This window comes from Mobula hypostoma, chromosome 1, assembly GCF_963921235.1.
Source record: "Mobula hypostoma chromosome 1, sMobHyp1.1, whole genome shotgun sequence".
Classification (NCBI taxonomy): domain Eukaryota; kingdom Metazoa; phylum Chordata; class Chondrichthyes; order Myliobatiformes; family Myliobatidae; genus Mobula; species Mobula hypostoma.
In genome coordinates this window covers 57,502,067-57,527,479 of record NC_086097.1, presented here as the reverse complement: position 1 = coordinate 57,527,479, position 25,413 = coordinate 57,502,067, and the positions used below count along the sequence as shown (strand labels likewise).

The 25,413-nt window shown below is 39.4% G+C and overlaps 1 protein-coding gene across 1 annotated transcript in view; it reads right to left on the bottom strand.

The window, feature by feature from the left end:
• kiaa0586 (KIAA0586 ortholog) overlaps positions 1–25,413 on the bottom strand; it is a 538,659-nt gene that overhangs the window by 134,782 nt on the left and 378,464 nt on the right. The window contains exon 19 of the mRNA XM_063049620.1: positions 7,513–7,596. Coding sequence (XP_062905690.1) covers positions 7,513–7,596 — 84 coding nt within the window. The remainder of the gene's footprint in view (positions 1–7,512; positions 7,597–25,413) is intronic.

Below are 25,413 nucleotides of genomic sequence, written 5' to 3'. Positions count from 1 at the left end.
GGTTTACTGTCATATGCACAGTACTTCCGTGCTACTGTTGCAATGAAAAACTTGCAGCAGCATCACAAACATAGCATACCATTGGCAGCATTCACAAGAAAAACAATTTAAACATAATTTTTATAAGAAAGAACACAATTAGTCCAAAGAAGTCCATATTAGAGCATAGAGGAACATTAAAAAGAAATGATTAATTCTTCTTTTGTTGAACTCGGATACAAAATAAATTCCACATTTGCTTACAACAGCAACTGCAACTATACCGGGACAATAGTTTAAAAATAATCTGGCAGTGGAATACTCTGGGTTGAATAAAGATATGAAAGGCATTCTAAAACTCGTAGTTCTTTCATCTTTCATTTGATAAAATGTACAGTGGTAATTCTGAAGTAATTGGGGAAAGAACTAATAATCCATAATGCACCATCTTTTTATTTCATATTTGTTTAGTTTTAGGCTTGCTAGCAACACAGTTTGAATTAATTTTAAGTAACTGCACATGCATGCTGTTGTGGCCAGCAGCCAACAAATGAAATGGAAATAACTGTCTCAAAGATTTACTGTTCCCCATCAGGCTCAAAAGCAAAATTAATAGAAAGACGTATATGCTATAATTTTTGTTTGATGTCACATGACTCCACTGTTAAAAAAAGATATTTACTTGTATGAGATGGTAAGCAGAGGCACAACCAGTCAGAAGATCTGGATTGCAGTTGATTATCTCCTGTTTTACTTAACTGTTGGCACAAGACTAGGCAGAGGTCAGCTCATCCAGAAGCATGGCACAGAGAGGGAATATATTCATGGGCCAAATAAAGACACATGGGACTAGTTTGGTGGGCCAAAGGGCTCGTGTCTGTGCTGTATTACTCTATGGCTCTCTCCTCTATTCATGGTGAAAGAGGAAAAGATTTCACTTTCCATGCAACTAATATGTTTGCTTTAATATTACTAGCAATTGGTACAAATAACCTTCCACATAGTTTAGCAGGAAAATATTTCACAATTAAAATATTTACTGAATGAATATTAAAAGCGTTCTGGCCAACATGTCCCCTATAACAGCAATATTAAAACTACATCATTAATTCATCATCTGTGGAACCTTGTTGGACACTAAATAAATGGCTTATTTGCCAATAACTGCAACTGTCATTGGACAGTACTTTTGAAGTAATTTATTGGCAATCAAATAGTCAGAGACTATCTGAAAACATGAAACACATTCTAGAAATAATGGTTTGTTGATGACTCTTTACGTCAGCATCCTTTTAGGTAGTAAGAAGAACTGTTGTAATTATAAAGTAATTGGAATAACTTGAAATCAGTTATTGAAAGACATTTCTGTTAATCAATTCTTTACCTGCAGAATTTTCTTCCAGAAATGTTAAGTAAACCATAATCATCAACTATTTTGATGTCCAAAAACCAAATTACTGCTAAAACTGTTTTTTTTCCCGAGATGTTAAAGAAATTCTGTTCATACTGCTTTGCAACTGCCCAGCAGGGTGCAGTACACAGTAAGAGCATTGTTCCACACAAGGATTTTCCTCGAAATAAAATGTCCATATGATCTTAGAGACTATCTTTAAAAAAAATCAGAAAATCTGTTAAGGCCTACTACATAGCTTTGAGAACTAATGATTTAGTCCCCAGTGCTCTCAGGAACATGACAACATTGATTGAAACAAAACCTGATTTACCTTACTAAAGTATTATGTTATAGTAAAAAATACATTCTCTGACTGCTAGGGCCCACCAAATAAATCCTTTAGATTAAGCGTTCCAGCCAAGGTGTTGTACATCAACGTGTTTCCCTGAGAAACAATTTCAAACTGCTTGCACTGTGTTTGTTATACATTCTTAAAACTATATTTTTGGCAAAGTCTGTGGTAGTCACTAAACACACAGGCTTCATTCTGGTGTGAAACCTTTTATACAAAAACTCAGCAGGGCTATAGCTCCCTTGCAAATCCGTATTATATTACGGAGTATACAAAAAGATATTTTGTCCTAAACATTTCTCATTTCCTTCAGTGTCAGCTGCATTCCATCAAATGCATTTTTGGAATAGGCTTGAGGGAAGAAATATTCAGCCACCATTCAACTGTACTATCCTCCCATTTTTAGCCTTGTTAGCATGTAGATCAGGAAGCCACCCCTCGATTATGACCCTAGAGATTCTTCCTTTTATCCCTGCCTAACTCTATATATTCATTCTGCAAGACCTCATCCATCTTTCCGTCTATGCCATTGGCACCAGTGTTCACTGTGATCTCCAGTATTCCCTCTACCCCATCAGAATGTTCAGTGAACATGTCTATACACCATACACCTGAGATACTTTGGAATATTTTGAGATACTCCCAAACCTACATCTCAAGTTTGCAATGGTTTTATTGTTACAAAGTTAAAGCATTCAGACTGCATCCCCCAGGATGTATATAGATTGGATTAAACTAGTGCACAGTAAAACATCGACTGCAAATGCCTGTGTTCTGCATTGCTCAGTTCATTCAGACACATTAAAAAACAAATTTATTTAAAGCAATTAAAGTTTATTTCCAGAAGTAGAGAATGCTGGTTGGTATACTTCAATGAGACTTATAAATCAGGCAATCAAAATAGTTGAAAAAAACTTAAGTTTCAACAACCTTGCACCAATGCAGCATCAAATGTTTTATTCAGATAACAGTGAAAAAATGACAGATACATGCAAAGCATTCACTCTTTCCACTTGCACAAGATTGTAATTCAGTAAACTGTCCGGCAGATTCATCAGTCCCATTCCCCAACTTTTCCCTGTAACCTACAAATAATTACCCCCTTTCAGAGAGGCCTTTAACAAATTTGTCTCCAGCCTTTTACAAGTAGTAAATTGCAATCACACTCTGAACAAAGAAAGCTTTTGAAAAAGGATCTAGTGCTTCCAAGCATATATGACAAATAAACTCTTCTTGAGCTTCCATCTGGGTACATGTATTGATTATAACTGGCATTATGATGACAAAGTTTGTCACCGAATCGTTGGTTATAATCGATACTAGTACCCAGCTGGAAACCCAAGAAGAGTTTATTCCTTAAAGAAAGCTTTTCCTTAAATTTTCCCTTCCTTCTTAGAGTCTTTTTGTCATCACTCTAAACCTGTGCGTTCTGGTCCTCAAACCATGAGTGGGGGGAACAGCTTTCCTTTATTTACTCTGTCAAAGCATGCCCTGTAGAACACATAAAATCTCCTCTCAAAGTTCTTAACCCTAAAGGGAACAACCACAGCTTCACCAGTCCATCCTGGCAACCAAAATTTTTCATTTCCGGAACTATCCAAATGAACCTTGTAGGACTTGTAGAAGTTACAGTGCAATATTATTGTGTGTTGTACTCTCTGCCCTGGCCCTGGTTGTGAATTACAGACTCCCAATGCTTTACTGCTCTTTCAATGTCATGACACAAGATTTATGCACGTGTCCAGCTAAGTCTCTAACCCTGTGTATCCAGTAGAAATGTGCATTTAACCTTTAGTGTCTTGCTTGTTCTTTCTGCCAAAATGATCTATTTCACAATTTTCTGCATTAAATTTCCCGTCACATTTACCAAACTGTTAAACACTAAGTTCCCACTGAATCATGCAGCACAGAAACACACCCTTCAGCCCATCATGTCCATGGCAGTCATAGTTATCTACATACCTGCAACATTCATAAAATCATGATTAATGTAGAAGATAAACAGTTAACATTCCTGTACCAATCGTTCAAAATCATCCTTGGACCATAGGCTGTTATACCATCATGCTACCCTTTTTTGTTTAATCTGTCTTCCCAATTTAGGAACAGCCCATGTAATCTGAGAGTCTTGCTAGGTAAATGAGGATGGATCTGCTCCTTCTACCCCTGCCTCACACTGCCATGAGCCACACCCATAAAGGCTGGGTTAAACTAGACAGGGTTGGGAGCATTCAGCAGATTCACCTGCTCACCACATCAGTACTGGCTGGCAGCTGCTTTTCCCCCTGCTTGTCATTCTCCTGTCACAACTGTTTCTGTGATCCTCTTTCACACACTGTTTTTGCTTATTTCCAAATTACAAACAGTTTGGGTTACAAATAATTTTCAGGAATAGTACCCTTTTGCAAACTAAGGGCTGCCAGCATATTCACTATCTTCTTTGTCATCCAAAGAACTCAGGTTTTGATTCCATTACTAAACTAAACCTTAAGACACAACACTGCCTAGATCTTCTCCCATTGAGATTGCGTCCACCTGACACTCTCAGGGTTTGAGTGACTATACTAAATAAGTTTAAAATGACTTTTACATCCACTCCACTTCACACATTTATACATTTCTGCTAAAATCTGAAATTATTTCATCAAGCGCTGGGGTACATGTTGATAGTTACCCACAGCCTTAACAGCTAACATTTTTCTGTTTTTCTAACAGCAGCCAAGACAGCGTTGCAAACCTTATCAACTAGGGAACTCAACAAAATTTCATGTGCACTTTCCAGAATAAATTACTGAACAGTGATCAGAAGTAGGGACTTAGGCTGTTTATTTTTCACTCCTACATCCAAGGCACTGAAAACTCACTTCCTTGATGAGCTCCACAAATTAATCACTGATTAGGGAAAAGATAGCAGACATCTGGACTGGCAGGCAGTCAATGTCTTTAACTCACCACATCTGTGATACACACAGTCAATGTCTTTAACTGTTAGATGATGAAGTAAGTTATCAACTTAAAGTTGGATATATGTGAATGTACACAGTTGATAAACAAAATTGAAAAATATATTTTTTTACTGCTTTAAATGTTCTGGAAAGAACGATCCTACTATCAGATGTACTTCTGTACAGAGTAAAACAAATTGTGCTTTAAGGCACATGCAGGATTTGATTTGTCAACTGATCTAAAGGTCTATGACAAGACAGTAGGATATAAAGACAATTTTGTGTTGGTAAGAAAGATGGGGGACATTCTTTTTTCTGAGCTATATCCAGCAGTTTCTGGTAGAACCATGTTTGAGAACAGGATACGCTATCTCCATGTTCAATTAGCTTGATTGGACCATCCACAAAAAATGGCCATCAAGGAAAGTTATTTATGAGGCTCCTGACCACCAGTGAAAACATGCCTGGCAAGTTTGTGCAAAACTCCACACTTCAGAAAGTGAAGTAAATTTTTAAAAAGCAATTTTGCATTTTGATCCAGTATTATCACCAAAGAACAGTGGTAACTGCTGCTTTCCCTCCAGTTTTACACAACAGAATCTGCTGAGAAAGTGTAAGAGGAAGAATATAATACTGGCTGACACAGAGCAACAAAATAGTTTTGTTTTGTCTGTGGAGGAGGAAGACTGTAAATGGAAGCTTTTTTGATTTTGTAGATATGGCACAAGTGTTGTGGTTTGATTCACTTAGTTCCCTGCATTTTCAGACTGTCTGTATCCATAGTAACTGAGTAAATATTTTACTGCAGCATTATGCGGCTTCTACATTTTCCTATATTTCAGGGATATGGGAACCTCTGAGCTGTAGTATCCGCACTAAACAATCGGTCATTCAGCACAGTGTGATGAACCTAAATGCTACATAGTGTTTGATTGGTCTGAGTTTCACTTTATGCGACCACCTAACAGCACTATAAAAGTTGATTGGTGTAAGAGCTCTGCACTGTATTATCAGTAAAGGTGATTGGTCTAAGAGTTCTGCAGATTGAAGAGCCTTGCTTCCCCACACATTAACAATTGTTAAAAATAACTATCTGACTGCTGCATTTCATTAAAATATTTCCTCCAAGCAATGACTGAGAAATAATGAGAATCAGGGAGAAAAAAATTAAAAGCTTGTCTGGAGGCCATTTGCAGCAGAAGAAATAAGATGGTACATTCTAGTTATAAAGCATTACCATAGAATTCTAATAGTGTTTACATTTTGGTCATCATTTTTCTTCTGCTTTTCGTTAAAATCTCATAAATTTGCAAATACCAAATATGGAAAAGAAGAAGATCACACACACCCACTTAGAACTAAAAGATTTTAGTTCACTTATAGAGCAGTACTGCTCTTTAAATGAATTTAATGTAATGTCATAAAGTGAAGAACATCTAGAAACAGATGACATGTGATATGACTTACTGTTAATTGCCAACAATTCTGTTGTGTGACTAATATTAGTTAGGAGTCAGAAAATTATTTTATAGTAATTCCATTATCAACATTCAGATATTTCTCTCAGTGGTAATTTATAGCAGAGTAATATTCCTGTCATCAATTTAGGGCTAGAATTCAGAATCTTCAGGAGCTGACTGCAGCTATCTGCTCCTATCAAGGCCTGCCTGTAGCTACACTATAAATAATAAGACAAGATTATTGAAGGTGTCATTAAATTTATTTGGGGCAAGACAGCTGTGGGGAGAGGTGGAAAAAAGGGGAAAAAGAAAGAAAGAGGTAAGAGTCAGAGAGAGAAAGGGAGAACGGACAAGATGGGGCAGGAAGGGAAGGGGGGAAGGGGGAAGGGAAAGAGAGAGAGATTGCCTACAACAGGAAGATGTTAAAAATTCTATTAACTCAATACATAAAGTCTGTGTATGATCAGCCATTACCATCAAGAGCGATGCTAAGCGTTTCCCTCTAAAGGTAACAAATATCATATTCAATATTTCCAACCGGAGGTTTTTAACATATAAATAACAGCACTGGTTCTTAATTTTAGCTGAAACAAAGCTCCACAATGTAACATTATGACCAAACTGTAACAGGTAGGCTGTGCGTCCTCTAACGGCAACCATGTTGTACAAATGTGCTTTGTGTGTGATAGCATTGCAGTAGAAAACTCAGCAGTACTTATCGGATGACTATTGCTATGGTTACCACTGACACCACGGTTGAAAGTTGTGCACAGCTGCTTGAATTTCTTTTCAGCCACTGGCAGCTCATGGGGAGTTGGTTCCGTTCAGCTTATTAACTCAGGTGGAGGCACCGCCTCATCTCATGTGCATGAACAAATTTTCTATCACATTGTGGTAATCCCCATGTGTTATGCAATACTACTTATGTTTAAATTCCTCCATTAAAGCAATATTTATATTCTTGAGGTGATAAGCATTTCACTCAGTAAAACCACATATCTATATTTTCAACCAAAGATTATGTTCTAAACATATACTAGGTCTCTTATTCTGCCATCTGTGGTGCACATGGCACAATGTTCTTCCCCCGAATGCAAGAACTTATCGTTTGTTAGAAAGAAATACATTACTGGGAAGATTTCCCGATACTGCAATCTCACAGGGAAGAGGTTAGAATGCATTCTGCACAATTTTCAGTGATTGCTTTCAGTACAGTTGGCAATAGTTTAACTATTGCTGTTTTTTTTAAACAGCATGGAATCTCATGTTGCCGCAGTGCAAGAATACAAATCTTTTTGTCTCATCAGTACTTTGTGAAATAATATCCTTCATTAGAGTAAGTTGGATTAAGATGTGAATAAATAAACACAAGCTTGTATTTACCTTTGATAAATCAGCAACAGCAATATAACTGGTTCCTGGGAATTCAGTGCTGTCGTCCTCCTCATCTTGTACCAGTTCTGGAGACTAGAAATACAGGAAAAGAATTGATCAGAACAGATATTCTTCACAGTTTTGAGCAAACAAAGAAGCTTATTTTTGTCCACTTCTTTTAAATACTTCAAAGTATATTGTTGGTTAACTATTCACTAATATACCATACCCACAAGAGACGGGTACACAGAGATTTCATAGTTAACAAAATACAGGTGTCCCCTGCTTTTCGAACGTTCGCTTTATGAAACCTCACTGTTACGAAAGACCTACATTAGTACCCTGTTTTCGCTTTCAGAAGGTGTTTTCACTGTTACGAAAAAAGCAGCGCGCGCCCTGAGCAGCCGCTCTGCCCCGGATTCGGAACGGCATTGCTGAAACACGTGCCTGTGAGCAGCCGTTTGCAAGATGAGTTCTAAGGTATTGGAAAAGCCTAAAGTGCTCGTAAGGGTGTTACACTTAGCGTAAAACCAGACACAATTAAGCGTTTCGATCGTGGTGAACGAAGTAAGGACTAAGTGAGTTTGGCTTGTGGAAGCTGAAGAAGATGATGTTGGAGAGGTTTTGGCATCCCATGACCAAGAACTGATAGATGAAGAGCTGATGCAATTAGAAGAGGAAAGGATAACAATCGAAACCGAATTCATTAGCGAAATGAACGTGAAGCAACTATATGAGATTTTCGCTGCAATGATAAAATACGACTTTAATTTTGAAAGGGTACGTAGGTTTAGGGGATATTTGCAACATGGTTTGCGTCCTTACAAAGAACTGTATGATAGAAAAATGCGCGAGGCTCAGCAGTCAAGCAAGCCTTCCACATCAGCCACAGCAGACGACGAATCTCGACTTTCGACATCGAGGCGGGCAGTCATAGGAGAAGATGAGCTGCCTGCTCTAATGGAAACAGATGACGAGATGACACCCCAGTGTCCCACCACCCCAACACCCAGGCCGCGGACAGATACTGCACCAATTCGCGGAGAATGCAGCAGTAGCCGGGAGGCACACAACACATTTTTAAGAAAAAAGTTGAAATAAACATGCTAATTAATTAGGTGCCGCCCCACACGTAAATGTCGGCCCAGATCAAAGGAGATGCAATCGGCAATCGGCACTGATCTGGGCCGACAATTATTTGCCGGGCAGCACCTAATTAATTAGCATGTTTATTTTGGCTTTTTTCTTAAAGATGTGCTGGATGCCTCCCGGCTACTGCTGGACCCCTGCATGCCTTGCAGCAACGTATCTGTCGGCAGCCTGGAGGGTGGGGGCCACTGCACCACCCCAACCTGCGATGACTCAGTCTACACACCATCATCAGTGTGCTCTGCACTGTCTTCCCAATTCCAGTAAGTGATACTACACTGTACATACATTAATTCTACTTTATATCGGCTGTGTATTTTTACATGTTATTTGGCATGATTTGGCAGCTTCATAGCTTAAAGGTTACTGGAGAGCACTTGCACCGTGCTTTTGCCAACAGCGCTTGCGTGAGATTTTCTTTCGCTACGGAGAACAGTTCAGTAATAATTGTGGAAAAGTATTTCTACTTTATATAGGCTGTGTATTTATCATATCATTCCTGCTTTTACTATATGTTACTGTTATTTTAAGTTTTATGTGTTATTTGGCATGATTTGGTAGGTTATTTTCAGGTCTGCGAACACTCACAAAATTTTCCCATATAAGTAAATGGTAATTGCTTCTTCGCTTTACGACATTTCGGCTTACGAACCGTTTCATAGGAACGCTGTACCTTCGGATGGCGGGGGAAACCTGTATGCGGATAAGTCTAAGACTGCTGCCATGCCATACAGGAGACTACACCTACCAAGGACATGGCAGCTTCTGTGTAAGTTCCAGCTTGTCAAAACAAACAGTTTTTTTTAAATTTACTTGCAGGGAGGAGATGGATTAGCTTCTGACTCTTCTCACCATCCATAGCAGCAAGCAGCACAACTACCAACACTCCAAAATTCCAGCAGTAAATCTACACATGTTCCTTACTCCCAGTGTTGCATACCCCAACCACACGCCCAACTCAAATTAGGCACCCTGATACCTGCTGTGAAACTACCCATTGTCCTGGCCCTGACCAACATGCTGGATTCCTGCACTTGCCACAATACCAGCCATATTTCAATGCATTTCTTTAACTTGTTTACTAAAATATTGGTGAATAAGGATATGCAAAATCATAGAAATAAGATGTCAGCTTGATGTGATTTTAAATTTGTGTTAAAAACATACATTGCATCTATGAGAAAATAGCCAGCCAGTCTAGGTTCTTTAATCGTATGACAGATATTGGATACAACTGCAAACTACTGGTTTATCATTGGGGCCAAATTAGTGGTGGGGTGGGGGTGGGGGCTAAGCTGTCTTGATGAGGAGATGTGGGTGCAGATCAATTATTGATATTTCACAATTTGCTAGCATGAAATCCATCTTTTGCAAACAGGATTCACAGGAGTAGGCACTGGAGGAAAGGACGACATCCCTGTAATACATAGCTGAACTTGCAAGCATGCAGATCCACAATGTCAGTAAATAATAAAAACTCAGTATTGTTATTGCAATCAATCAAATCCCCCCTTCCACTATCTGCTTTTTGCCCCAATGATAAATCAATGGTTTATAAATTTGTACAAAGCAATAACATATCTGTTTGGTCCTTAAATTGAATGAACCAACAAAGTTTTACAATATTGTCTTTCACTTGCTTATTTAGGGACTACTTTGCAAAACACCTCTGATCAGTCCATAACTGCAGCCCTGAATTTCCAATCCCTGAAACTGTAATTCTCTGCCCCACTTCCACTTTGACAACATCTACCATAAGTTTAAGAAACAGCACTGCACTTTCAACTGGGTATGTTGAAGTTCTTAAGCCTTAATACTGATCAGGAAGCATCACTGCTTAGAATGGCAACTCCACTGCCCAAGAATAAAATAAATTACAGAGAGCTGCAGCACAACATGAAAACCAACCTCCCCTCCATGCACTCTGTCTGCACTTCCTGCAGCCCTGGGAAAGCAGTTAGCATAATCGAAGACCCCTCCCACCCCAGTCATTCTCCCTTCTTCTCCAACCCCCACTGCCCTCCTTCGGGGAAAAGTTAAAGAATTCAATAATTAAAGAATAAATATATTTAAATATTGATTAATTCAAAAGGGTAAGCTACTTGAAATTTATCTGTCTTCTGAAACTATTCCACTCCATTGAAATGAAGGAAATCACTGCACCAGAACTAACCAAGAATAGTTTCTGAGGCCAGATCTCCTAGTGCAACTGCTGGGAAGCTGCAGGACACTGACTCTTCTATAGTTGGAGTCCAACATTTGAGCACAATATGAATGGCATGGTGAAGACCTCATTAAAAAAAAGTTGTGGACCATTGATAAAGAAAACATGCTTGAAAAAGTGGCACTGCCTATATTCTACCACTTTTCTCAGTAGTGGAGCTGGAAGATTGGGTGAACGCTGCTCATGCAAATTTTTGGTTTTCTAGCATTGCTTCTGTTTGATGCCTCAACTAAATCTCCAAAAATAAGCTGGCGTATTTCTGTAAAATAATACCCATTAAGAGATATTGAAATTATAGTGTAAGAATAAACAGATCTTTCTCAGGTTGGCAGGCTGTGACTGATGAAGTACCACTGTCTCCAGATTCTCACAACTGATATCAATGACCTCCACCATGGATGGTCCCAAGCCCAGGGGCGAAAGGAAGAGGGTTGGGCGTGGGGCTAGCAACCCCATCCCGTAAAACTCAGTCCTAAAGAAATGCCAATAGAACTTCCAAAGTCCTCATCCCTGGGAGAGGAAGGATCTTCAATGGGTTACACCAGAGGACAACTTGAAAGACTGGCCCAGGACAGAGGACGCTGGTGTGCTGCTGTCAGTGGCCTATACCCCAGTAGGAATAATGGGCTTAAGTACATAAGTATATCAATGATTTCAACTAAGGGAAGTATTTTCAAATCTGCTGACAATACAAAACTAAATGGGAATGTGAGTACAAGAATAGAAAGAGGCTTCAAGCAATTTAAGTGAGCTGGATATTGCAGATGGAGCACAATGTGAAAAAGTATGAGGTTAACCACTTCAGTAAAACAGAAAAATGCCAAATCTTTTTAAAATAGTTACAGACTGAAATGTGTTAATATTCAAAAAGCGATGTTTGTCCTTGTACACTAATCATTGAAAGCTGCAGGTGCAGCAAGCAGTTAGGAAGTTAAGAGGTCTGTTGGCCTTTACTTTGGAAGTGCAAGAGTAAAGATGTTTTCCTACAGTTTTTCAGGACAATGAGAAGACCTCAGCTGGGGAATTGCATATGATTTTGGTCTCCTTTTCTAAATAAAGGACATACTTGCCATAAAGGGAATGCAGAAGACTGATTCTTGAGATGGCAAGTCAAAGTCAAAGTACATTTATTATCAAAGTGTCATGGTCCCTTTTCGCGATCCCCCACCTTACTATTTACCTCAGGAATTGGGCCTCAATCCCCTCATTTAGCATTGCTCCTGGATTCTCTCCAAACCCAAGACTTTGGGTAAAGACTCTCCTGGAAACCGATTCCACGCTCACTATGGCAATAATGACCCCACACTCTGCCCCCACGCCCGTGTTCTGCACGTGGGTTCATCCACCGCCACGCTCGTGTAACACAAAGTATATATACTTTATACAACCTTGAAATACATCTTCTTACAGATAGCCACAAAACAATGAAACCCAATGGAACCCATTAAAACAAATGACCGTTAAATACCCAACATGCAGAGAGAATAAAAAGAAAGAAAATAAATGTGCAAACAATAAAAGTAAGCAAATAAATAGCATTCAGAACTGAAGTTCACAGAAGCGAGTTCACACTGTGACAGTTGCAGGCCACGGCTCAGTGCAAAGATGAGTAAATCTCGTAGAGTAACAGGTTGAAGTTCAGAGCAGAGACAAGTAAGCCTCAGAGCAGCAATTTGAACCAGCCCTGCCGCCCCTATCCTTTTTAGAACATAGAACATAGAATAGTACAGCACAGTACAGGCCCTTCGGCCCACAATGTTGTGCCAACCCTCAAACCCTGCCTCCCATATAAGCCCCCACCTTAAATTCCTCCATATACCTGTCTAATAGTCTCTTAAACTTCACTAGTGTATCTGCCTCCACCACTGACTCAGGCAGTGCATTCCACGCACCAACCACTCTCTGAGTAAAAAACCTTCCTCTAATATCCCCCTTGAACTTCCCACCCCTTACCTTAAAGCCATGTCCTCTTGTATTGAGCAGTGGTGCCCTGGGGCAGAGGCGCTGGCTATCCACTCTATCTATTCCTCTTATTATCTTGTACACCTCTATCATGTCTCCTCTCATCCTCCTTCTCTCCAAAGAGTAAAGCCCTAGCTCCCTTAATCTCTGATCATAATGCATACTTTCTAAACCAGGTAGCATCCTGGTAAATCTCCTCTGCACCCTGGCCTGGTCATTAAATCGTACAGACCTTGCTCTCAGACCTGGACCCTGCCACTTCAAAACGATCTTGGTCAGTGCCATACTACCTCAATTCAGCTTAGTGCTAAAATCAAACTTTGGAACTTTCCTCGCTCTCAGGCCTGGGTCCGGGTCTTGCCGCCTCGACTCTGCACATCTCTGCTCATCTCGCCTCGGTTCCGCCGAATCGAATTGCCTTCAAGTTCACTCCAGGAATCGCCAAACACTGGCTCATTCCCCTCTACGGCCCACACCCCATCATCTAATTCAGCCCATACACACCATGCCGTAGCCGTCCTGTACCTTTGAGACTTCAGTTCCCACTGCAAAAATGCCAGGTCATACAGGCGGTTCAAAAGCTTAACTCCAACTTGGAAGTTACAGAAAGTTTATTTATGTAGACAGTTTCAGTAGCCTAAGTTCTTCAGAACTTAGTACAAAGTGAGGTGACTTCAGTGAAATATATAATACATTCTGAGAGTTTGAAGGGCAGATGTTTCCTTGGCTAAGGATCGAGAACTAGGGATCAAAGGGAATAGGTCAATATAGAATTGTAACTGGGAGAGATTTCATTACTCAGCAGGTGTTGAGTCTTTGAAATTTACCACCCCAGAGGGCTATGTTCAGTCGTTAATTGCATACCAATCAAAGATCAATTGATTTTTGTATAGTAAATGAACTGGGAGTATGGGATTAGGGCAGAAAAGACCAATTGTCATCTTGTTAAACAATCCACCTAGAGCTGAGTGTCTTCCATTTGATCAGTTTTTCATCTTATGTTCTAACATGATTACAGTTTCCATTGTCAGCACTTCAACAACCCAGAGGACTAAGAATTGGAACAGAATGGGGTTCTAAGGCAGTGACAATAGAAGCAAATATTTAAACAATCAGAATAGGAATGGTAATAAATGAATATTGAACAATTCATCACAGCCTGTAATTTTTTCCCTTCTTTTCTGTCCTGCCTTTATCATGATCTTGTAGATATCTGAACATCCCAGCAGTAGTTCACCCACTGGCAGGTTCCCAGATACAGGAAGAAGTAATTCAGGCAGCATGCCAAATATTTAATTGTGCCAGCCAAAGATATTCCATCAGGGTCAATATCACAGGTGCACATTTCCACTGGCAATTGTATTGGGAAGGAATATAAAATCCAACACTTTTGGACATACAGTAAGAAGGGACACAGTAATGTTCAAATTTTGGTGATGAGTTTTCAATGAAAGTCATGTGGATATTATATGCTATCGAACTGAGACAGAAAATACTGCAAATCTTTTAAATATCTAGAATACTTGAAAAGAGAAAATTAAATTTCAGAAGGAAGAACAGATAGAGCTCTGATAAACAGTGGTCGACTGGATCTCTTATTAGGAAACGAGTCAGGGCAGATGACAAAAGCGTATCTAGGGGGACCCCACTTTCACCTAGTGATAATTGCATTAGTTTCAAGATAATTATGGAAGGACAGAACTGGTCCTTGGGTTGAGATTCTAAATTGGTGATGGCATCCGATAGAACCTTGCAGGTGTGGATTGGGATAGATTGTTTTCTGGCAAGTGGATGCATGGTACGTGGGAGGCCTTCAAAAGAGAAATATTGAGTGTACAGAATTTGTATGTTCCTATGAGAATAAAAGACAAGGCTAACAGATTTAGGGAACCTTAGTAATCGAGGGCTGTTGAGGTCTGGTTACAAAGAAGGAATTGCATAGTAGGTAGAGGCAGCAAGAAACAAATGAGATGTCTGAAGAGATAAGAAATGCAAGAGAACCCTTAAGAGGGAAATCAGGGCAGCTAAAAGAAGGCATGAGAATGCTCTGGCACACAAGATGAATGAGAATCTCAAGGACTTCCTCAGATATATTAAAGTCAAAAAGATAGCAAGGGACAAAGATCAGTATGGACTGGAAAGAGATACAAGTGGCATGCAAAAGTTTGGGCACCCCTGGTCAAAATTTCTGTTACTGTGAATAGCTAAGCGAGTAAAAGATGACCTGATTTCCAAAAGGCATAGAGTTAAAGATGATACATTTCTTTAATATTTTAAGCAAGATTACTTATTTATTTCCATCTTTTACAGTTTCAAAATAACAAAAAAGGAAAAGGGCCCGAAGCAAAAGTTTGGGCACCCTGCATGCTCAGTACTTAGTAACACCCCCTTTGGCAAGTATCATAACTTGTAAACGCTTTCTGTAGCCAGCTAAGAGTCTTTCAATTCTTGTATGGGGAATTTTCGCCCATTCTTCCTCGCAAAAGGCTTCTAGTTCTGTGAGATTCTTGGGCCATCTTGCATGCACTGCTCATTTGAAGTCTATCCACAGATCTTCGATGATGTTTAGGTCGGGGGACTGTATGGTCCATGGCAAAACCTTCAGCATGCACCTCTTGAGGTAGTCCATTGTGGATTTTGAGGCGTGCTTAGGATCATTATCCTGTTGTAGAAGTCATCCTCGTTTCATCTTCGGCTTTCTTACAGACAGTGTGATGCTTGCTTCCAGAATTTGTTGGTATTTAACTGAATTCATTCCTCCCTCTACCAGTGAAACATTCCCCATGCCACTGGCTGCAACACAAGCCCAAAGCATGATCGATCCACCCCCGTGCTTAGCAGAACACCTTGGAGAGGTGTTCTTTTCATGAAATTCTGCACCCTTTTTTCTCCAAACATACCTTTGCTCATTGCGGCCAAATATTCTATTTTAACTTCATCAGTCCACAGGACTTGTTTCCAAAATGCATCAGGCTTGTTTAGATGTTCCTTTGCAAACTTCTGACGCTGAATTTTGTGGTGAGGACGCAGGAAAGGTTTTCTTCTGATGACTCTTCCATGAGGGTCATATTTGTGCAGGTGTCACTGTACAGTAGAACAGTGCACCACCACTCCAGAGTCTGCTAAATCTTCCTGAAGGTCTTTTGCAGTCAAATGGGGGTTTTAATTTGCCTTTCTAGCAATCCTACAAGCAGTTCTCTCAGAAAGTTTCTTGGTCTTCCAGAGCTCAACTTGACCTCCACCATTCCTGTTAACTGCCATTTCTTAATTACATTACAAACTGAGGAAACGGCTACCTGAAAACGCTTTGCTGTCTTCTTATAGCCTTCTCCTGTGTTGTGGGCATCATTTATTTTAATTTTTGGAGTGCTAGGCAGCTGCTGATTGTTGGGACAAGGTTTGAGGAGTCAGGGTATTTATGAAATTTGCATCACCTAGCCTTTCCTAATGATGACTGTGACCAAGCCATAGCCCTAACAAGCTAATTAAGGTCTGAGACCTTGGTAAAGGTTATCTGAGAGCACAAATCTCTTGGGGTGCCTAAACTTTTGCAAGGTGCTCCTTTCCTTTTTCTCACTCTAAAATTGTACGAAACAAAAATAATACACTAATCTTGCTTAAAATGTTGAAAAGAATTTTTCATCTTTAACTTTATGACTTTTGAAGATCAGTTCATCTTCTACTCACTTAACTATTCACAGTAACAGAAATTTTGACCACGGGTGCCCAAATTTTTGCATGCCACTGTAGAGGAAATATTAAATGAATTTTTTTTTTGCAACTGTATTCACTCAGGAGATGGACAGAGAGTCTATACAACTGAGGCAATATGGTAGTGAGGGCATGGACTATATTTGGATTATAGAAGAGGAGGTGTTTGCTGTCCTGAGGCAAATTAGGATGGATGTCCCCAAATAACCAGTCAGAGTTTTTCGAGGAGGCTACCAGCAAATCTGATGAAGGAAAGACAGTGGATGTTGTCTACATGGACTTCAGCAAGGCCTTTGACAAGTTCCCACATGGGAGATTAGTCAAGAAGGTACAGTTAATTGTTGTACAGGATAAGGTAGTAAATTGGATTCAACATTGGCTTTATGGGAGAAGCCAGGGAATGGTAGTAGATGCAGGATGTGGGAAGGCAGGGAGACCTCAAGTATCCCTGACCACTACAACTATGAGAAATGCATCCAGCTGCAGCTTCTAACGAACTGCCAGAAACTGGATGAACTCCGGATCATTCGAGAGGTTGAGGAGGAGTGATAGATAGGGCATATAGAGGGGTAGTTACACCCAAGTGCAGGACACAGGAACCTGGGTGACAGTCAGGAAGGGGAAAGGGCTTAAGCAGCCAGTGCCCCTATGGATATCCCCTCAACAAAAGGTATATCATTCTGGATACTGTTGGAGGGGTGGGGGGGAGTTGACCTAACGGAGGAAAGTTACAGTGGTTGGGTCTCTGGCACTGAGTCTGCCTCTGTGACTCAGATGGGAAGGGGGAAGAAGAGCACGCTGTGGTAATAAGGTATTTGTTAGCTAGGAGAATAGACAGGAGGCTCTGCGGGCAAGATTGAGATACCCTCATAGCATGTTGCCTCCTGGTGCCAGAGTCCAGGATATCTCATATCGCATCCTCAGCATTCTTAAATGGGAGGGTGAACAGCCAGAAGTCGTGGTCCATGTAGGTACTAATGACATGGGTAGGACGAGTGATGAGGTTCTGTGTAAGGAGGTTAGGCAGTTAGGTGCTAGGTTAAAGGGCAGGACCTCCAGGGTTGTGATCTCAGGATTGCACCCCATGCCATGTATTAGTGAGGCCAGAACTAGGACATGTATACAGTTTAATACATGGCTAAGGAGTTCGTGTAAGAGAGAGGGCATAAGATTTTTGGATTATTGTTGTCTTCCAAGAAGGTGGGACCTGCACAGAAGGGATGGTTTGCACCTGAATTGGAGGGGGACTAATATACTAGCATGAAGGTTTGTTAATGCTGCATGGTGGGATTTAAACTGGAGGTGCCAGGGGATGGGAAACAGAGTGCCAGAACAGTTAGTGGAGAGGCTGTGAGGCTGATGTTGGTAAGACCTCAGACAAAGTTAGGAATCAGAAATTTAAGCATGGTGCGACAATATCAAAAAGGGTAAATACAGGACTAAAGGTGTTGTATCTGAATGCGTGCAGTATATGGAATAAGGTAGGTGAACTTGCAACACAGTTGCAGATTGACAGGTACAATGTCGTAGGCATCACAGAGTCATGGCTGAAAATTATAGCTAGGAGTTTAATGTCCAAGGATACACATTGTATCAAAAGAGGCAGGAATTCAGAGGGGGTGGTGTTGCTCTGTTGGTAAAAAATTAAATCAGATCATTAGAAAGATTTGACATAGGCTCGGAAGGTGTTGAATCATTCTGGATAGATCTAAGGAACTGCAAGGGTAAAAACACCCTGATAGGAGTTGTATACAGACACCCAAACAGTAGCAAGGGTGTTGCCTACAAATTATAATGGGAGATAGAAAATGCATGCCAAAAGGGCAATATTACAATAGTCAGGGGGATTTCAATATGCAGGTATATTGGGAAAATCATTTTGGTAGTGGATTATAGAAGCGGTAATTTCTAGAATGTCTATGAGATGGCTTTTTAGAGCAGCTCATGGTTGAGCCCACTGGATGATAGAAACATAGAAACATAGAAAATAGGTGCAGGAGTAGGCCATTCGGCCCTTCGAGCCTGCACCGCCATTCAGTATGATCATGGCTGATCATCCAATTCAGAACCCTGTACCAGCCTTCCCTCCGTACCCCCTGATCCCTTTAGCCACAAGGGCCATATCTAACTCTCTCTTAAATATAGCCAATGAACTGGCCTCAACTGTTTCCTGTGGCAGAGAATTCCACAGATTCACCACTCTCTGTGTGAAGAAGTTTTTCCTCATCTCGGTCCTAAAAGGCTTCCCCTTTATCCTCAAACTGTGACCCCTCGTTCTGGACTTCCCCAACATCGGGAACAATCTCCCTGCATCTAGTCTGTCCAATCCCTTTAGGATTTTATATGTTTCATTAAGATCCCCCCTCAATCCTCTAAATTCCAACGAGTATAAACCTAGTCGATCCAGTCTTTCCTCATATGAAAGTCCTGCCATCCCAGGAATCAATCTGGTGAACATGATCAGCTATTCTGGATTGGGTGTTGCACAATGAACCAAAATTGATTAGAGCTCCTACGATAAAAGAACCCTTAGAGGAATATGATCATAATATGATCGAATTCACCCCGACATTTGAGAAAGAGAAGCTAAAGTCAGATGTATTAGTAAAGGGAATTACAGAGGCATGAGGGAGGAATTAGCCAGAATTGATTGGAAAAGAACACTGGCAGGAATGACAACAGAGCAGCAATGGTTGGAATTTCTGGATACAATTTGGAAGGCACAGGATATATACAACCAAAAGAAGTAGTAGTATTCTAAAGGAAAGATGGCACAACCATGGGTAACAAGAGAAATGAAAGCCAATATAAAAGCCAAAAAGAGTGCATATACTAGAGCAAAGATTAATGGGAAGTTAGAGGATTGGGAAGCTTTTAAAAACCAACAGACGGCAACTAAAAAAAGTAACTAAGAAGGTAAAGATAAAATACGAAAGTAAGCTAGCAAATAATATTAAAGGGGATACCAAAAGTTTCTTCAGATACATTAAGTGTAAAAGAGAGGTGAGAGTGGATATTGGACTGCTGGAAAACAATGCTGGGGAGGTAGTAATGGGGGACAACGAAATAGTGGACAAACTGAGAAGTATTTTGCATCATTCTTCAATTCTTCACTGTGGAAGATACTAGCAGTATGGTGGAAGTTTCAGGTGTCGGGGGCATGAACTATGTGAAGCTCCAATAACTAGAGAAAAGGTTTTTGGGAAACTGAAAGGTCTGAAAGTAGTTAAATCATCTGGACCAGATGGCATACACCCCGAAGTTCTGAATGAGATGGCTGAAGAGATCGTGGAGGCATTAGTAATGGTCTTTCAAGAATCACTACATTCTGGAATGGTTCCTGAAGACTAGAAATTTGCATATGTCACTCCACTCTTCAAGAAGGAAGAGAGGCATAAAAAGGAAACTATAGGCCAGTTAGTCTGACCTCAGTGGTTGGGAAGATGTTGCAGTCCATTATTAAGGATGAGGTCTCAGGATACTTGGAGCTACATGACAAAATAGGCTGTAGTCAGCATGGTTTCCTCAAGGGAAAATCTTGCCTGACAAACCTGTTGGAATTCTTTAAATATGTAATAAGCAGGATAGACAAAGAAGAATTAGTTAATGTTATGTACTTGGATTTTCAGAAGGCCTTTGACAAGGTGCTGCAAGTGAAACTACTTAACAAGCTAAGAGCCTATGGTGTTACAGTAAAGATTTTAGCATGGATAAAGCAGTGGTTGATTGGCAGGAGGCACAGTGGGAATAAAGGGAGCCTTTTCTGACTAGCTGCCCATGACTAGTGGTGTTCTACATCACTAATCTGTGTTGGGACCAATTCTTTTTACGTTATATGTTAATGATTTAGATGTTGGAATTGAGGGCTTTGTTGCAAATTTTGCAGATGATATGAAGATAGCTGGAGGGGCAGGTAGTTTTGAGGAAGTAGAGAGGCAACAGAAGGACTTAGTTGGGTTAGGAGAATGGACAAATAAATGGCAGATGGAATACAGTGTCAGGAAGTGTATGCTCCTGCACTTTGGTAGAAGAAATGAAAGGATCGACTATTTTTTAAAATGGAGAGAAAATACAAAAAACTGAGATGCAAAGGGACTTGGGAGTCATTGTCCAGGATTCCCTAAAAGTTAATTTGCAGGTTGAGTCTGTGGTGAGGAAGGCAAATGTAATGTTAGCCTTCACTTCAAAAAGGACTAGAATATGAAAGCAAGAATGTAATGTTGAAATTTATAAAGCACTGGTGAGGCCTCATCTGGAGTACTGTGAGCAGGTTTGGGCCTCTTAGTTTAGAAATGATGTGCTGAAATTGGAGAGGGTTCAAAGGAGGTACATGAAAATGATTTCAGGATTGAATGCCTTGTCATATGAAGGATGGCTGATGGGTCTGAGCCTGTATTCACCAGAATTCAGAACACTGAGGGGTGCCCTCATTGAGACCTATCGAATGGTGAAAGGCCTTGATAGCGTGGATATGCAGAGGATGTTTACTATGATGGGAGAGTTGAAGATCAGAGATAAGGAGGAATTTCTTTAGCCAGAAGGTGGTGAATCTGTGGAATTCTTTGCCACAGGCAGCTGTGGAAGCCAAGTCTTTATGTATATTTAAAGCTGAGGTTAATAGGTTCTTGATTGATCAGGTCATGAAGGGATACAGGGACAAGGCAGGAGATTAGGGCTGATGGGAGATGGAATTTTTAATGCAGACAACTGTGAGGTGTTGCCTTTTGGAAGGATAAACCAGGGTAGGACTTACGTAGTGAACAGTAGGGTACTGAGGAGTGTAGTAGAACAGAGGGATCCATAATTTCTTGAAAATGGTGTCACAGCTAAATAGGGTTGTAAAGAGAGCTTCTGGCACATTGGCTTTGATAAATCAGAGCACTGAGTACATGAGCTGGAATGTTATGTTGAAGTTGTATAAGACATTGGTGAGGCCAAATTTGGAGTATTGTGTTGAGTTCTGTTCACCTACCTATAAGAAGAACATCAATAAGATTGAAAGAGTACAGAGAAAATTTACAAAGATGTTGCTGGCACTTGAGGACCTGACTTATAGGGAAAGGTTGAATAGGTTAGGACTTTATTTCCTGGAGCGTAGGAGACTGAGGTGAGATCTGACAGAATTATACAAAATTATGAAGATTAATGCAAGCAGGTGTTTGTTCCAATTTGGGTATGACTAGAACTAGAGGTCATAAGTTACAGGTGAAAAGTAAAGTGTTTAAAGGGAAACTGAGGGAGAACTTCTTCACTCAGAAGTTGTTGATAGTGAGGAACAAGCTGCTAGTGGAAGTGGTAGATATGGGCTCAAATGCACCATTTAAGATAAGTTTGGATAAGAACATGGATGGGAGGGATATGGAGGACTATGATGCAGGCTGATGAGATGAGGCTGAATAACAGTTTGGCAGGGACTAGATGGGCTGAAGAGCCTGTTTCTGTACAGTAGTGCTCCACGACCATTTTCTTAGATGCCACTTAATCTGCTGAGTTTTTATTTCAAATTTCCAACATCTGCAATTGTTTAATTGAATTAAAATGCAGTTTAATTTCACAATTCACTGTTGTAATTAACTATATTTTGGGATGAAATCTTCCATCTACAATGGCTGTCGTCGGAAGGGATTTCAATTAACAAAGTTTGGAAGTACTTAGAATAAACTCAGTATTTACTTAAGAATGGAAAAGTGGAAATATGAATTGCCAATTACAAATACTTTGCTTACTAGATTGTTGCGCAGGTTACTGATATAAGTGCATTGACATATTGTAATCATTTTATTTGGTTAGGCGGTCAATGAAGAGAAAAATTAAATGGAGGAATAATTTGTGGATCAGTAATATTCAAATGGGACCAAAACAAAGGATGCTATCCAATAACTAAAAAGAATTTAGTGAAAACGCCAACAAATCTTTAAAATAAGTTTCTTGGGAGTTACTATTGTGACTAATTCCATAGGATCATGAGGTTTTTAGTTGAAATGTTGATATTTCACTGAGAGCTCCATTGATCTTCACTTTTACACAATTATGGTCAATTCCCCCATGGTGACAGTTACCATGCTGTAGTGGATCAGGTGACATGACAGATGAAGCAGAAAAAGAAGGTTTCTCCACTAAAACTGGGGTTTGATATATATTGGTGTCAAAAACCAGTCAACAAGCTTTGATTTCAGAACTCTGATGTGGTAACTCTTCATAAGTCAAGTGACTGGATCTTTGCTTCTGCATCCCATTTAGAACTTCTCAACTTGTTCACATGTTCACTTTTCCCTAACCTTCTACAACCATTTCTTGAAAATAAGTGAATAACTCTAATGTTGCTTGAGTTGGCTAAAATATTGCTTCATGTTTGCACAGAAAGTACAATTGTCCTCAATGGTTATGAGTTGAGATGATTGTTCAGAAAATTTGGCACAGGTTCCTAACCAGCAACAATGTCAATTTAAATATTGAGCTATATGAGTAGTTCACAATGCTGTCAAGAAACTGCTGAAATTTATTATTAAGATCTACACAGTCAACATATCTATTGGTATCCAGAGAGCAGTAAATAACCTCAAGAAAGGAGGGACGGGACAACATTCACATTTTTTGTAGACGGATTGCAAATCACAAGTTCTTTTCTTACTCGACTGCTTAACAATACAATAATTTGGCAAACTTTTATAGATGTGTAGAGGAGAGTATTTTGACTGGCTGTATCACAGCCTGGTAAGGAAACGCCAATACCTTGAGCAGAAATTTCTACAAAAAGTAGTGGATACAGGCCAGTCCATCATGGATAAAGCACATGCCACCATTGAACATAGCTACTGTATATGAAACACTGTCACAGGAGAGCAGCATCCATCATCAGGGACTCCCACCACCTAAGACACGCTCTCTTCTTGCTGCTGCCATCAGGAAGAAGCTACAGGAGCCTCAGGACTCACACCACCAGGTTTAGAAACAGTTATTACCCCTCAACCATCAGGCTCTAGAACCAAAAGGGAAAACTTCACTCAACTTCACTTGCTCAGTCACTGAAATCTTCCCACAACCTATGGACTTTCACTTTCAAGGAGTCTTCACCTCATGTTCTCGATATTTATTGCTCAATTATTTATTATTATTATTTCTTTATTTTTCTATTTGCACAGTTTGTTGTATCCGGCAGACTGGTTGGTGCGATTTTTCATTGATTCCATTATGATTATTCTATAGATTTATTGAGTCTGCCCATAAGAAAATGAATCTCAAGGTTGTATATGGTGATATATATGTACTTTGATAATAAATTTACTCTGATCTTTAATTTGAGTACATTCACTCATTTAATCATTTTGTTTGATTAAGTGGACAACCAGGAGAAAAATTAGGTAGAAAAATAATCTGAGAATCAGGAATGCTTCAGAGGAAAATGAAGAGCTTGGAAATAATTCTTTGATGTCTTTTTATTGGAATCATATGGTAAGAGTTTGTATACATGTCACTGTCCTCACTTAGACTATGGTGATATAACAAACAAATATTTATTTTGAAGGGTTGTTATTTTACACTCACAATATTATGTGTAATGCTGTATTTTTACCTGGAATCAATTGAATATTATAAAATAAATATATGATTTAAAAGTTTCAAGTTTGTAATCAGAATTATCTTCAAAAACAATATGACACGACTAAGGTAATAAAATCTATTTAAATAGTAATTAGAATAATACTGAGAGATAAATAAATTGTACAGCAACCCACAGACAACATTATAAAGCATGAACAATTTAAATTAAAGTTGATTAACCTGATCAGATAATTAATAGAAATGCACAACAATTAAATCTTATATTTGAAATACTGAAATGATAAATACTTACTAAAACCTTATATTTGTAATTATAAGCAAAAGTGTATTAAAACAAAAAATAATTATTGCTGGAAAAATGATTGATGAAACCATGGCTTATGTAAATAAATTATTTAGATTATTTGTCAGCCTTTGGATTTTAACATTAAGAACAAGCTGACTTAGAGGCGTCATAGAAAATGATTGAAACTGCTTCTTCGTTACTTCTAGCATTAGACTTCATATCCGTTTTTTAAATTGGCATGTGGAATATTTCTCCTCGTACAATAATTTCAGACTAAATTCGTCAATTTAAAAAAAAGCTAAGAGAAAATTTTATGAGGTAACTCTAAGTCAACTCATGACAAAATTTCTATCGTAAATGTCAACTAATTTTCTTGTATGAATTCCATTCAATAGTTCTGTGGCATTAGATGACTACCAATCAAACAACTACAGACAAACAAATTAGCTACCACTTCTGTAACAGTGGATTGGAGGCGACACATTGATTGCTTTAAGTAAAAGCTAAAAACACAAAGAGATTCTGCAGGTGCTGGAAATCTTGAGCAACAGATACAAGATGCTGGGGGAACTCAGCAGGCCAAGCAGCATCTATGAAGTGGAATAAGTAGTCAAGGCAATAAAATAAAGTACCACTGAAAGCAATAAATCAGAGTAAATTGCTATACATTTTTGAAAGCAGAAACAAGGTATCTCGAGTTTCAAGATAAAGATCCAAGATTGCTTCCCCTCCACCAACAAATTTCTGAATAGTCCATGAACCCATGAACACCACTATTTTATTATATTTTTGTGCACTATTTATTTTAGTAGTTTATAGATTTTATGTCATGATTCTGATTCAAATGTACAACTAATTGATAGTCCCTTTAAACAAAGAAAAGGGAATTCTTCCTGCCATTTTTCTCTTCCTTGGTTCACATTCTGCATTAGTTGGTTGGTCACGGCCCTATCTATTATGGCAAGCATGAAATCAATAATACATGAAGTTTGACCACAAATTGACTTCTCAGCAA